Source organism: Paramisgurnus dabryanus, chromosome 5 (genome assembly GCF_030506205.2).
Source record: "Paramisgurnus dabryanus chromosome 5, PD_genome_1.1, whole genome shotgun sequence".
NCBI lineage: Eukaryota > Metazoa > Chordata > Actinopteri > Cypriniformes > Cobitidae > Paramisgurnus > Paramisgurnus dabryanus.
The window spans coordinates 37,751,275-37,766,774 of NC_133341.1; the positions used below are offsets into that span (position 1 = coordinate 37,751,275).

The window sequence follows — 15,500 nt, forward strand, 5'->3', positions numbered from 1 at the left end:
AACAAAGACTTCTGTCAGCGCTCTGTACCTCCTCCAGGATTCCTGCCATGACCGGATCTGAATCTTTCTTCTGCTGTAGATGTTTCTCCAGAGCTTTCACAGATACGGACTGTGAGACACAAGCACGCAAACACACAAATGTGTATATAAGAGTGGGCAGTATGATCACAATTATGATCACAATAATAACAATCTACTGGACATTTAATCATAAATTACAGATCCATTAAATAACCGTGTGGTTTTGTCATTTGGTACTGAACAGCCACAAATCAAAAATAAAGATTATTCAGTAATATTAAGTAAATTAAACCTGTAGAGTAACCTATGGTCTTCTACGCTGTAGTTTAATGTGGAATAAACAGAAACATGTTTACAGTGAGGTAAATACTACACATAACCCAGCACTACACAAGTCATGTGCTCCCTGTGTCTTTCAGCCTGTATACAAGTGACACACCTGCGCAGACGCAGCACTGTATGCAGGAGGGGCGGCCGCAGGGGTTTTCTGCACAGTGGATGGAGGTGCTCTGCTGTGAGCGGCTTGTGACATAACTACAAACACACAAGAACACAGACATGACTATTTATACGGTCTCTGACTAAAGTCAATAAAAGTTGCAGCAAAGGTGAGGGAGGAGGTCAAGTGGTAAGAGAGAAGGTAGAGAGGTGAGGAGGGAGGTGAAGAGGAGAGGGAAGAGATCCAGTAGTGAGGGAGGAGGTCGAGGGGTGAGGTGAAGAGGGGGTGAAGAAGAGAGGGAGGAGGTAGAGAAGTGAAAGGGAGGAGGTGAAGAGAAAGGGAGGAGGTCGAGTGGTGAGGGAGGAGGTGAAGAGAAAGGGAGGAGGTCGAGTGGTAAGAGAGAAGGTAGAGGAGTGAGGGGGGAGGTAAAGAGGAAACGGAGGAGGTGAAGAGGAGAGGGAGGAGATCGAGAAGTGATGGAGGAGGTAGAGGAGTGAGGTCGAGTGGTGAGGGAGGGGTAGAGGAGTGAAGTGAAGAGGAGAGGGAGGAGTTCGAGTAGTGAGGGAGGAGGTAGAAGAGTGATGTCGAGTGGTGAGAGGGAGGAGGTAGAAATGTGAAAGGGAAAAGGTGAAGAGGTAAGGGAGGAGGTCGAGTGGTGAGGGAGGAGGTAGAGGGGTGAAAGGGAGGAGGTGAAGAGATGAGGGAGGAGGTAGAGGAGGGAGGTGAAGAGGGAGGAGGTAGAGGGGTGAGGTAAAGAGGTAAGGGAAGAGGTAGAGATGTGAAAGGGAGAAGGTGAAGAGGTAAGGGAGGAGGTCGAGTGGTGAGGGAGGAGGTAGAAGAGAAAGGGAGGAGGTCGAGTGGTAAGAGAGAAGGTAGAGGAGTGAGGGGGGAGGTAAAGAGGAAACGGAGGAGGTGAAGAGGAGAGGGAGGAGATCGAGAAGTGATGGAGGAGGTAGAGGAGTGAGGTCGAGTGGTGAGGGAGGGGTAGAGGAGTGAAGTGAAGAGGAGAGGGAGGAGTTCGAGTAGTGAGGGAGGAGGTAGAAGAGTGATGTCGAGTGGTAAGAGGGAGGAGGTAGAAATGTGAAAGAAAAAAGGTGAAGAGGTAAGGGAGGAGGTCGAGTGGTGAGGGAGGAGGTAGAGGGGTGAAAGGGAGGAGGTGAAGAGATGAGGGAGGAGGTAGAGGAGGGAGGTGAAGAGGGAGGAGGTAGAGGGGTGAGGTAAAGAGGTAAGGGAAGAGGTAGAGATGTGAAAGAGAGAAGGTGAAGAGGTAAGGGAGGAGGTCGAGTGGTGAGGGAGGAGGTAGAAGAGTGAGGGGGTAGGTGAAGAGGAGAGGAAAAAGGTTGAGTGGTGAGGAAGGAGGTAAAGGGGTGAAAGGGAGGAGGTGAAGAGATGAGGGAGGAGGTAGGGGAGTGAGGTGAAGAGAGAAGGTAGAGAGGAGAGGAGGAGATAGAGAAGTGAGGAGGGATGTAGAGTGAGGAAGGAGGTAGAAAGGAGAGGACGTAGAGCAGTGAAGAAGGATGTGAGTAAAGACCTGCAGGAGCTCTGCTGATGTTGCCCACTGATGCTGTCTGAATGTTGGCATCTGATGCAGGTGGTTTTGGGGTGGAGGTCATAGAAAACGGCTGCGCTGCCGATGCTGGAGTCTCCACTGCCAAAAACCTGTACACAACACACAAACACACTATTAAACAATACACTTATTTTAAGCTTAGCGTATTCCTCCCTCTGGGACACATTCATACTGAATCATTTAGTTTCTTCTTGAGCTTCACACAGAAACCGCCTGTTTTTGATCTGCTAATATCACTAACACACACGTGTCAGTCTGTAAATAAGTTTTATTGTCATAAGTTCCTGTAGAAGTCAAACTGAAGGTCTTTATCTCTCTTTGTCTTAGTTAAGTGTATGTATAAGGTCTGCGTTTTCATTTGTTCCTCAGAACATCACAGGAGTGAAGAATGACTTACAGACACATGAATGACTTGTGATGGATCTTACCTGTCAGTGAGGTTCGTTCTGACCACCGGTGTGCTGGGCTCAGCTGGTGTTTTGGAAGCACTGATGATGGGAGAAGCTGTGGGGATACGCTGTGGAGTGGATGTCTGAGCACTGCCGACCTCCTTCAGAGAGCTTAAAGAGAAGGCAGGTGCTGCGGGAGCATCAGAGGAGGACTTGGGAGCGCTGAAGGAGAAATTTGATGGGGAGAAGACAGAGGGGGCGCCGGAGCCCAGACCAGGAAGAGAGAAGGAAAAACCTGTGGGGGGTGGAGCTGTGGTGCCTGAGGGCGGAGCTGCAGTGGAGGTAAAAGCCAGGGGCGGGACAGTGGTTCCTGGGAGAGGGGCCGCAGAGGAGCTAAAAGACAGAGGTGGGGCTGTGGTGCCTGAAGGCGGAGCTAGGGAGGAGGGATAAGCTGGGGGCGGGGCTGAGAAGGGTAAGGTTGCAGAGGGCGGGTTTGTGCTGGAGGATACTGGGAAGGATGGGAAGGCAGAGGTGGCTGAAGACAAAGCAGGAGTGGAGAGAGACTCTGAAACAATGGAAACATAGAGCGAATGACTTTCTGTAACGACATCAATAAACATAGCTGGCAAGTTAAGACTAGCTAACTAGCAATGAGTCTACATTTTGAACTGAAATCGTGAAAGTTTTTAAAAGTAGCTTACAATAATTTAGAGAAGTGGCATATGTTAGACAAACAGAGGATTGTAATGGTGTCTTACTGGAGGACGGTGCTCTCTCTCCGTCGACAGGCAGCGGGTTGGCTGTCACAGTCAGAGGTTTGACACCGGGGTTCAGGTTGAGTAAAGAGAAAGGACACAAAACTCCATCTGTAGACAGTAACATCAGTGTAGGGACCGGAGGAATCTTCTTCTCATCAGCTGAAAATAACAAACACATTATTTAACACAACACAGACACTTCTGGCGTTATAGTTTACATCACAGAGACTTCATCTTCCAGTATTGAAAAAACTATAATAAAACACCTGTAAGTTTGCTAATGGTTTGTTTTTTTATGTTTATTATGTCAAGATTTTCTCACAAAAGGTTGGAGAGCCCTGGTGTAGTTTTAAAACTGTCACACTGACTGAATAAATATAAAAATTGCACATGCTTCTTGTTCTTCAAGGTAAACATACTGTATATGACAAGAACAAACACATGTAGTGATAACACATCACAATTTAAAAACATCCAATCACAATTCTCCAGTGAATCTTACACAGGTGTATCTCCTCCTGACTGGTGTAATCTATGGCCACACCCACAGGAAGTGTGTCATCACTGTTTTCTGTGACCGGCAGCTCGGCTCTGCTGGCGTCCTCCAGTAACCACAGTTCCCAGTTCACCTGTACACAAACACACACATCATGTCATATCTTAACAACCACGCCATGTGTGCAAACGTGTGTGTCTGCGTGTTGTTACCTTGTCCTGTTGTTTGGCGATGATGCTGACCTCAATAGAAGCCGCTGATGCAGCAAACACGAGATCCCTGAACAGAGAGAAACCAGAATCACATCAGTTCATCACGCACAGGCACACACAGTGAGTGTAGATGAGTTACCAGTCCTCGATGTGACACAGGTAGTAATGGTGTTGTCTCTCAGTACAGGATCCATACACCAGGTCATTAAAGTTCATGTAGAGCTCCTTTCTCCTCTCGTCTTTTTTCTGACACACACAAACACACACACAGCATTAGACTGTCAGTGTTGTGTTGCAGTGTATGACAGCTCTTCAGTAATGTGTTTGATGTGTATGAGGAACTCACAGGAAGTGACACCATCACCAGATCAGGTGGAGTCTCCAGAGAGCCGTCAGCTGCAGCGTACACCACAGCAAAAGTGTACGTGCTCAACCACAACACGTCCAACACTGAAGAGCACAAACACACAAGAGTGAATTAACACAGAACGCTCTGATGTACATCAGGAATGAATGTGATCTCAGATACCTTTGGCAGGACTCTCCTGATTATAGAAGTTGGGACAGGGAATCACTTTCTTGGACTGTAAGGTCTGTCACACAATAGCACAGTGTTAAACATGAGATAACACACAGACACACACTGGATATGATTACATGCACAAACTTTTGTCAATCTGAATGAGTTTAATCTGATTGCAGGTTATGACAGTACAGTTTAAATACACCCTAAAAATTACAATCTGATTAAAATGTTGGTTCTTTTTCTAACTTCGCTCGGTGTTTCACTATGGGAATCGCTTTGGGCGTGACCAACTGCAGAAGCTCTAATGACACCACGTCTGTCTTTGACAGACAGGTCGACCTGTGACCAGGCTCCGCCCTACCTATATCAGCCAGGTCGACTCCTGCCTACGTCATTCGCGCTTTCTTCCCGTGGGAGACTGCAGCAAGCTCTCTCAGCACATCCCGACTTGCTGATTTCGTTTAACTGTTCAACAGGCGGACCGTCATTGGATTCCGGCACCGAACGCGACATCAGTGGAGGGATTGTGTTGAGTGACAACTTTTAATATTGGAATAGCGTCCGCGTCGTGGCGAGCTATTCTGATCTTCCTATTGCGTATTCAGTTACAGCGGTAGGTCACATCTGGTTTTAACTCTTTCCCCGCCATTGACGAGATTTCTCGTCAATTAAGAGAAAACGCTTCCCCGCCAATGACGAGATATTCCGTCTTTCCGCAATACCGCTATTATCCACCAGGTGGCGCCCTTCCGCAACTTTTTAAAACCGGAAGTATTGCCCTATGCCAAGCTGCTGCATGTCCGTGTCTGTTTTAAAGATCGCTCTGAATCGGATCTCTATGAAAAGTCCGTCATAAAAATGGAATTATCTCTGCTTTTTGCTCAAAATATGTTGTTTTTGCAAAAACCTACCCATATTCAAAAGCTGATTGCAAAAGAACCACTAAAGGTAGGATGAAACGGTTTTTTTTGTTTGAAAGCAGAGGGTCTGTTCTTTCATTTGGTATATTGTATGTTTATATATTTAAAGAAGAACATTTTCTGGAAGGCATTAAACTTTGGTGAAAATCATGAAAAACGCTGGCGCTGGCTGGCAACTTTTTTTAAAAACGCTGGCGGTGAAAGAGTTAACTTTCTGGGTTCACGCGTCAAGGCGGACCTGTCGAAGGTTTAATTACCTATTTTAAGCAGACTAACGTGTTGTGACGAGTCTAGTGATTGCGCTATGTCGACGGCGACTACCCCCGCCAAAGGGCACGAACCGAAGACTAAGGAGGCTGCATCCCGCCCTTGTCCATCCTCATGTGGAGCTACCATCTCGGGCAGGGACCCTCACCCTATGTGCATCGTGTGTATGGGCCCGAAACACGCTCAAACGTCGCTAGCGGACCCGCAGACATGCGCTCACTGTGCGTCAATGCCGGTGAAAATTTTGGAACGGAGGCTGAAAGTGTCGGTGGCTAACAAGCAGGACCCTTGCCTGTCTGGAGCTGCCTCGACAGCGACCGATCATCTCCCGCGAGCGAGTGCTAGCTGGGCGGAAATGATGGAAGCTGAATCCCCGGACATGCCTCCGCTGTTCGAGGGCCTGCTCACGCCGGAGGATGGCGAACTGGGGGACGAGGACGCAGATGGCGATGCAAATTCTGACCTCCTCGATCTGGATATGGACGACGAAGAGGAGGAAGACAATTCCCTCTTCCCGGCCCAGCAGTCCAGACCACCTAGCGCAAACGATTCGGCCCCTCCTGCTGACAACAATCTACATGAGGTGTGCAAACGAGCCGCGGCTAAGTTGGGCCTAGCCTGGCCAGCCGCTAAAGACACCGAAGGAGCCGTGAGAGACCTTTACGATGGGAAAAGGCTGCCGCCGGCCCACTCGACAGCGAGACAGCTCCTGCCTGCCGTGCCTGCGTGTATGAAGGAGATGTCTCGCTATTGGTCTAGCCCCTTTAAGAGTAAGCTCCCCACCAAGGGACATTCGATGCTGGAGATTCAGGGAATGGAGGAGCTGGGGTTGGCCGGACCCCCAGCTGTGGAGCCTTCAGTGGCTTATCACCTCCATCCGAATCGTCGATCTATTTCTGCCTCATCGCAGATTTCACTGCCGAGTAAGATGGAACGACTGACCGCCGCATCTTTTCAGAGGATGTACAAATACGCGGGTCAATCCGTGTGCTCGCTGAATGCTGTTACTTTACTGTCAGCATACCTAGCGGAGATTTTGGAAGAGAAGGCGGCAGTTGGACTCAGGAGCACCGAACCCGGTGCTCTGGGACGAGATTTGTGTGGTGAACGATCTGATACTACGCTCCTCACGTGGCGCGGTTCAGGGCTGCGGTCGTGTGATGGGTTTGGCCGTATCAGGTGAGAGAGCGTTATGGTTAAACCTGTCAGGCCTGGGCGACGCTCAGAAAGCGGAGGTGATGGATGCCCCTTACGACCCGACTAAGGGTTTATTCGGGCCCGCTCTCGAGAAGATGAGAGAAACCAGCACCCTCAGGAAACAAGAGGATGAAGCTTTCAACCTCTGCTTGCCACGCAAACAGGCGACGCGACCGCCTTCTCAACCGACGCGGCAGGGCTTCGCAGCAGCCGCGGCGGCGAGAGGGAGGCCGATGAACGTGAGAGCTGTAAGACCTGCTCACAATGGACAACAGGCCGGCCAACGTTCACGACCGGATGGCTCCGGACCTTGGGGAAAACATTCATTTGCGGCCGCGGCGGCTAGGAACCGCCCGCCCCACCCCGAGGACAGGAAGAAGAAGCGTGCGACCTAACACGCCGGTATTCTCCTGCCTTTCTCTCTCCGCCTGCAAAAAGAAGAAGGTGGGAATACAGCCCTTCGGTTCTGAGTTCAGTAAGGGCTCATTATGTTCGCTCTCCTCTCGTTCAGACAAAACAAAGAGGTTTGAGCCAGTGTCACCAAGCACTCACACACACACAGGGGAATTGAAAATAAAACATGCATTTTCGCAGCCAAGCCACGGGCTGAGGGCGATATGCTCCCCGAGTTCAAAAAGTATGAAAATAAAAATAAATGTTGCACTATCGCAGCCAGGCAAACAGCCGAGGGCGATATGTTTAAAAAATCCCATAAAATGCCAACACACGAATCGCACTTTCCCAGTTCCACCGCTGGGGGGAGCGCTCGCCCCTTCAGCGGGAGACCGCACGGTGCACGTGATGACGTCATCAATGTGCGTCAACAGCGGGGCGGAAGTGTATGGGGGCCTTCTCTCTGCCCGCATAGCCAGCTGGCGCGCATGCGCGGTTCATCCGTGGGTTTTAGCAACAGTTTCACGGGGATACAGACTACAATTTGCCATAAAACCGCCTCGTTTCAACGGGGTAATTATGTCTGTGGCCGAGGGAGAATCGGCCCGGGTTTTGACGGCCGAAATCGAAACCCTTCTGAGCAAACAGGCAATCAGAGTGGTGCACGAGGAGGAGAGCCGTCAGGGTTTTTACTCCCGTTATTTCGTAGTTCCAAAGAAAGGCGGCTCAGCCCTCCGCCCTATTTTGGATCTACGCATATTAAACATGCACCTAAGAAAGTACTCATTCAAAATGTTGACACACAAGGTACTTTGTCAATCGATTCGCCCAAACGATTGGTTTGTGACAATAGACCTGTCAGACGCATACTTTCACATAGACATTTACCCCTCTCACAGGAAATTCCTCAGGTTTGCATACCGGGGCACAGCATACGAATTTCAAACTATACCGTTCGGGCTATCTTTAGCTCCGAGGGTTTTTACCAAATGTGTGGAGGCAGCTCTGTTCCCGCTGAGGGACAGGGGAATAAAAATATTGTCTTACATAGACGATTATCTGATATGCTCGTCATCAAGGGAGCAAGCCATAAAGGACGCAGAGACGGTCCTGAATCACCTCAGCGATTTGGGTTTCAGAATAAACATGATAAAGAGCCGGTTAGTGCCCTCTCAGCAAACGGCATATCTGGGGCTCAATTTAAACTCCCTATCGTATCGAGTCACATTGACGGAAGAGAGAATAGCGTCTTTCACACAATGTCTCGCCCGTTTTCAGAAGGGAAAAGTGGTTCCGTACAGGCTGTGCTTGCGAATGTTGGGGCTTATGGCTTCAGTGATCGCCGTGGTACATTTGGGGCTTCTCAAAATGAGGGATTTCCAGCGCTGGATCGCGCGTTTACATCTGTGCTCTCGCCGGCATCTCAGCCGACCAGTGAGAATCGATCATATGTGCGCCGTAGCGCTCAGACACTGGGTGAACCCTATGACGCTCAGGACGGGGATTCCCCTAGGGGCGGTGTCGTCCAGGGTAACCATGACGACAGACGCATCGTTAAAGGGCTGGGGAGCAACCTTAATGGGCAGAGCGGTGAACGGCGTGTGGCCGCCACAGCTGATGCACAAACACATAAATTATTTGGAGCTATTAGCAGTGTGGTTAGCACTGAAACACTTTCTGAGTTTCCTCAACGGTCAGCATGTTTTAGTGAAAACAGACAACTCCACAGTGGTTGCTTACATCAACCGACAGGGGGGCACACGCTCTCTTCAACTGCATCGGTTGGCAGAGAAACTGATCGTGTGGAGCGACACACGACTTCTATCTCTCAGAGCAACCCACGTTCCGGGGGTTTTAAACAGGGGGGCAGATTTACTGTCCAGGGGAAACCCTCTCTACGGGGAGTGGAAACTCCATCCTCAGGTGGTGAGCCAGTTATGGCAGAGGTACGGTCAGGCTGCCGTAGATCTCTTCGCCTCGCAAGAAAACGCTCAATGCCCTCTGTACTTCTCTCTGGCGGACGCAAATGCACTGCTGGGTGTGGATGCTCTAGCCCACCGATGGCCAAATGTGCTTCTGTATGCGTTTCCCCCTCTGAGCTTAATCTCCCCCACTCTAGCCAGAGTGAGGGAACAATGTCTGTCACTAATTCTGATAGCCCCGCGCTGGCCATCTCGACATTGGGTGGCCGAGATAGTTCAACTCTTGTCAGGTCAGCCGTGGCCCCTCCCCCCACGGAGGGACCTCCTGTCTCAGGCGGAGGGGGAAATTTACCATCCTCGTCCAGACATGTTAGCCCTCTGGGCTTGGCCCGTGAGAGGTGGAATCTGAATGCGGCTGGTCTGCCCTCGTCAGTCATAGACACTATTCAAAGTGCAAGAGCTTCATCTACCCGCACACTTTATGGTAATAAGTGGCGTGTTTTTGAAGGATGGTGTGAGCGGAGAGTGGTTATTCCTTTTCAGTGCTCTGTTAAGGATATTTTATGCTTTCTCCAGGACCTGTTGGATAAAGGGAAGGCTTTCTCCACAATTAAAGTGTACCTGGCTGCTATTTCAGCCTGCCATATAGGTTTTGGTGAAAAATCGGCAGGTCAGCACCCTTTAATAAGTCGTTTTATGAAGGGGGCGCGCCGCATACGGCCAGTATCTAAGCAGATGGTACCATTGTGGGATCTACCTATCGTCTTAGAAGCATTATCTCAGCATCCGTTTGAGCCGATAGAAGCGGTGAGTCTTAAGTATCTTTCTCTTAAAACAGCACTGCTTCTGGCTCTAGTGACAGCTAAGCGTGTAAGTGATTTACATGCTTTGTCCGTTAGCCCGTCTTGTTTGCAATTTGCTCCGGGGCTTACTAAAGTTTCTTTTCGTCCTAACCCTGCTTTCGTGCCTAAGGTTATGGAATCGGCATATAGATGCCCGGCTACGGAATTGGCAGCTTTTCATCCTCCCCCGTTTTCTTCTCCGGAGGATCAAAAGCTTAATGCGTTATGCCCGGTGCGCGCTCTTCAGGTGTATGTGGAGAGGACAGCGGGTTTCAGAACTTGCGACCAGCTGTTTGTGTCTTGGGCTACTCCTCACATAGGGAAGCCGTTATCTCGACAGCGGTTATCTCATTGGATTGTGGAGGCTATATCTGTCGCTTATAGTAGCAGGGGGCTTCAGCCCCCTAGGGGCTTGAGAGCTCATTCCACAAGAGGTATGGCCACATCATGGGCTTTATTCAGAGGGGTTTCTGTTCAGGACATTTGCTCGGCGGCGAGTTGGGCAACACCGCATACGTTTGTGCGATTCTATAGGCTGGACGTTTCAGAGCCGTCTTTAGCACATGCTGTGCTGGGAGCTGGCAATTCTATACCCATTTTAAGATAATATGGGTGCAATCCGGGAGTGGTCTATATCTCCCATAGTGAAACACCGAGCGAAGTTAGAAAAAGAACGTTGGGTTACTTAACGTAAGCCCCGGTTCTTTGATAACAGAGTGAGGTGTTTCACCAGCACTTCCCTCCTTGCACTTGGACGGGAAGAAATCTCTATTAATGACGTAGGCAGGAGTCAACCTGGCTGATATAGGTAGGGCGGAGCCTGGTCACAGGTCGACCTGTCTGTCAAAGACAGACGTGGTGTCATTAGAGCTTCCGCAGTTGGTCACGCCCAAAGCGATTCCCATAGTGAAACACCTCACTCTGTTATCAAAGAACCGGGGCTTACGTTAAGTAACCCAACGTTTACATGTGCATTATATAATCCAATCCAAACGTCAGCGCAAGTGCAAAGAACAGGGTTGCCAGATTTGCGTATCAAAACCAGTCCCAATGGACAACCAAGACTAGCTCAAAAGCATCCCAAAGACTATTTACAGCCCAAATATCACTAACTAATAAATAGGGATGCACCGATACCACTTTTTTGGAATCCGAGTACGAGTACGAGTACTTGCATTTCAGTACTTGCCGATACAGATACGGAGTACTTAATAAAAAACATTATTTAAATTTACAGGTAACAGCTTTAGTCATACAATTTAACAAAAAAACAAAACTTTTCCAGTTTGTTGTAAACTCTGCCTATTTGGTCAACACAAGAGGCATTAACCCCTTACACACCGCTCAAACATAGACATTTCTCAGACCGTGGTATCGATTCCAGGTATCGGGGGACTTTTAACGAGTACTTTAGAAAATGTGGTATCGAGGCCGATACCCGATACCAGTATCGGTGCATCCCTACTAATAAACGATATCCTTTCTTTAATCCACAGAAAAAAAACTTGGTACATTCACACGGGGCGAAAGCATTAATGCTTGACGGAAGGCTTGCCTGAAGCGTGGCCAACAGCCAATCACAGTGGCCGCAACACATGCTCCGGTCTTCCATAAACTTAATTGGCTGGGTCTGCCTAGGTTATTTGCAAAAGGCGATCTGATTATGTGTTGCTGCTTGAAAAGTTGAGAAATGTTCAACTTCTGCCCAAGCAACAACACTGACGCGGGCCGATGGATCCACAATTCAGTTCGGCAATGCATGACGTCATCCATTAAAAGTGAATGGGAAGTGTTAACACTTTCGCCCTGTGTGAATGAACTGTAAAAGTGGCCCAAATTTTAACTCGAAAAAAAGCAGAGGACTTGGCAACACAGCATCTCTCTTAGTAGACGCTTTATCCCTGAATAAATGTCTAAGTGGATTTGGGGAAAGTTTTCAGATATAGGCTATGAAAACACACTTTTCGGCGCCATTTTATTTATTTATGTAATGTTATGAAAGACATGAACACTGCAGAATACAGGGCGTGACCCCATTACCTTTATAATGCGTGTTGCCATTGCCTTACTATTGCATGTTACTGTGATGTGAATCAAGTAATACGTTAATAAAAGGTAAATATAAGATGTGAACTTAAGCACAAATCTTCTGCACATGTGCACAAAATATTTTTGCATATGATTCACACGTTTACATGCATACTTTTTCCTAATGATCGGATCACAGATCAGACTACACCAACCCTTTCAATACGATTGAAATTTGCATCCGATCGACCTCAACCGTATTGATTAATGTGTTTAAATGAACGCTTTTCAATCAGATTGAGCCATCAATATGATTACAAACGGATTATTTGGTTGCATGTAACAACAATCATCTGCAGACTCACAGGTGTGAACTGAACTACTGTAGCGTTTTGTTTCCCAGCAGACACCTGCTTTCCTTTAGGACTCCAGCAAACTGCACAATGAGAAAAGAAGAGGGCTCACAATTAAAACTTTTCAGTCTAATAAAGAACATAAACACTAAAGGGGCTCTTAAATATCAAATTAAACTTTCAAACGTCATTAAATGTGATTGTGGTGATGGTGAATCAGAAGTCCAGCAGGTGACTGACCGCAGGTGACGCCCTCAGACGCAGACAGCTGAGCGGTCACATTCACAGAGTCCTGAACATCTAACACCATCATACAGCCATCAGACAGACACAGAGCCAGACAGCTCGCATCCACCGGACTCCACTTCAGATCCTGAAGCACCACATTTGACACGACTGACGGACTGAAGGAGGTGAAGGGATGTTTCTCCTGTCGGGACTGTGGAGGAACACAAACCACAGCATTCATGATTCACACGTCAACATTCATAAAGGTTTCATATAAAACTGAAACAAGTCGTAATGTGATAAAGTCAATTACCACGTTGAAGAAGGTGCGGACGTCGTAGAAATCTAGCGTGAGTTTGGCGGAGTCTTGTGTGCCGCACACAGACAGCGTGAGCTCATCGCTACTCAAAGCCAAATGATGCACGGACACATGTAGAGACACCGTGACAGCGTTTACATCCTCCACTGATGAGACACAACATCATTACATCATCATTACATCATCATCATCATCTCAACGGTCTATTCTTCATCTTCTCTCACCTATCTCATTAGGGTTTCCCTCCACGTGCCCAACCGCTAGGATGTCTCTGGTCCGGTAGACTTTGAGCGTTCGGTCTTGGCCGGCAAACGTCAGGCCGTATTTATTAGAGACAGTGAGAAGATTGGAGCGTTCTTTAGGTAAATCATCAGGTGAATCAAACACACGAATCTTCTTCAGATGACGAAACTGAAAATCCTGAAGAGCAAAGAACATCAGATGATGAAGACACCTCAGACTTGAATGAAATCTGACAGATTACTTTCACTTTCATTTCTAATCAAACACATTCTGTAATGATCAAAACATTCATGATGATAAAGTCACACTTTACTGTCTCTATATTTCACACAGTTATACAATCTACAACATTATCTCACAGAAAACTCATTGTGTTCATGAAATAAGGATAATGTTGTTTCTGTCTGAGATCAAATAAATGAATAAATCATAACAAGTAGACAATACTTGAGAATGATAATTCACTTCATTTAACCATGTTTTATACCCCATATATCAAATACATACAATTCTTCATGAGATTTATAAAAGATAATGTTAGAAAAGTGCCAGGGGTGTATACAAAAAACTAAACAAAGATTACACATAGAACTATACAAGATAGATCTAACAAATCATAAATACAAACAAAAAACAAATATATAAATACATTATAATGATATTGAAAGTAAAATAAGAATAAAAAAGACTTTAAATGCAGTGATATTTCTAAAGCTGTCGCGTGACGATGTTACGTAATTCAATAATAACACAATTTAAATGTAACGCGCGCACACACACATGAATAAACAAACAATGTAATCCTCCGCAGTGTAAATTAAATAATAACAATAATAATGTTAATAATACAGTTGATGTTGACATTAGTTTGATGTTGACTTACCTTCATTTCTCTCTCAGGAACGGAATCCTGATCGTCCGCCATTTTCACACAACACTACTGACACAATATCAACTCAAAACACAGAATAATCACGATTTACAGAGTTTATTTGCTTAATATCAAACTGGCTTCATGTTAGCAAGAACCCGCGCTGAACTTCTGCGGTAAATGACGCATGTGTCGCAGCGGAAACACGTCATCATCGTTTAAGACAGCGCCCTCTACAGGACAAAAGCACGGCTTTAAATGTTGATATAAAAGTATTAAAACATCCGCGTGTATAACTGACAGATGAAATGTTTAATGCACAAACACTGTAAGTGATATTTATACAGTTAAACTAATATCTAGTTATTACTAATTATAAATTGTTTGTAATTTATATTTTTGCACATCCGTATATTTTGTGCTATTCTGTTTGTACACAGTATAAAAGAAAGTAAATGACACTGACTTGACAAATGTTTATATAGTCTACATGTTGTCCTCATCATAAAACACACAGATCTGCAGCATTTATGAAAGTTTACACCCTTAAGTAAAACCACATGAATTTCACATGTGCTGAAACACGTATGATATGTGAAATCTTCATGTAAAGTCCCACGTGATTACATGTGAAATGCATGTTTTTATTCGGTACAGTATCATGTTTCATGTTTATTCTGTAAACCGGTTTCATGTTGTCTCGTGACATCTGTGTGACGTCATGTAAATGTCTTATATGTATGAGGTTTTCTTTTACAGTGACAGGGTTCACCTAAAGAGTTAAATATGAATACAATACACTTATACTATTGATAATAAATGTAAACATAATATTTGAGATCAGTAGTCCTAATAATGTTTGTATTAAAAAAAGCATTAATGTAAATGTATTAAAGTTATATGTAAAATAGCATTTTTGTTTACTATTAAACTGCATTATATACTTTTTAAAAAAGGAACAGTCTATTCTGTATTGTTCTAATTAAAGTAAATGTGAATATATAAGTGAATGTTACAGATCCTCTAAAACAGACCAATGGAAAAAAATCACATTTAATCACAAAAATCACATTGCCAAAAGATGCATGTTAATAATCTGTTAAATTATTCTCTGATATCTACACAGAAGGTTTGTGACTTTATTAAGTGCAAAAATGATCCAGAGTCAGATTTTTATGTCCATTTATAACCCTAGGATTTGGCTTTATAATGAAATGGTCTATTATTACCTTATTTGAAAGGGTCATGAATAATAATGTTGAGCTCCGCTCTGATTGGCTGTTTTTTCAGAGCAGCTCCTTCAGTAGCTCTGTGTGTGTGTAAACAGGTTTGAGTCTGTATCAGATGAAGATACAGATTTTCAGGAATAATCAATTGTTTGGAAATTGTTAACATGTACACAAGTCTTCATTTACTCTCCCTCATGTTGTTTTAAACCTGTATGAGTTTCTTTACTCTGTTGAACACAAAAGAAGATATTCTGATAAATGATGGTAAGCACCCGGT

The 15,500-nt window shown here is 45.9% G+C and overlaps 1 protein-coding gene across 3 annotated transcripts in view; it reads right to left on the reverse strand.

Moving 5' to 3' along the window:
- nup214 (nucleoporin 214) overlaps positions 1–14,193 on the reverse strand; it is a 35,660-nt gene extending 21,467 nt beyond the window's left edge. For all 3 annotated transcript variants that reach the window (XM_065284003.1, XM_065284002.1, XM_065284004.1), the window contains exons 1-15: positions 14,007–14,193; positions 13,105–13,300; positions 12,875–13,026; positions 12,574–12,772; positions 12,346–12,416; positions 4,415–4,478; positions 4,232–4,335; positions 4,025–4,131; positions 3,886–3,952; positions 3,680–3,806; positions 3,178–3,336; positions 2,459–2,984; positions 1,992–2,119; positions 461–555; positions 29–109 (exon numbers count right to left, since the gene is read on the reverse strand). In XM_065284003.1, coding sequence (XP_065140075.1) covers positions 29–109; positions 461–555; positions 1,992–2,119; positions 2,459–2,984; positions 3,178–3,336; positions 3,680–3,806; positions 3,886–3,952; positions 4,025–4,131; positions 4,232–4,335; positions 4,415–4,478; positions 12,346–12,416; positions 12,574–12,772; positions 12,875–13,026; positions 13,105–13,300; positions 14,007–14,048 — 2,118 coding nt within the window. In that variant the 5' untranslated portion in view covers positions 14,049–14,193. The remainder of the gene's footprint in view (positions 1–28; positions 110–460; positions 556–1,991; positions 2,120–2,458; positions 2,985–3,177; positions 3,337–3,679; positions 3,807–3,885; positions 3,953–4,024; positions 4,132–4,231; positions 4,336–4,414; positions 4,479–12,345; positions 12,417–12,573; positions 12,773–12,874; positions 13,027–13,104; positions 13,301–14,006) is intronic.
- Between the last annotated feature and the right edge of the window lie 1,307 nt (positions 14,194–15,500).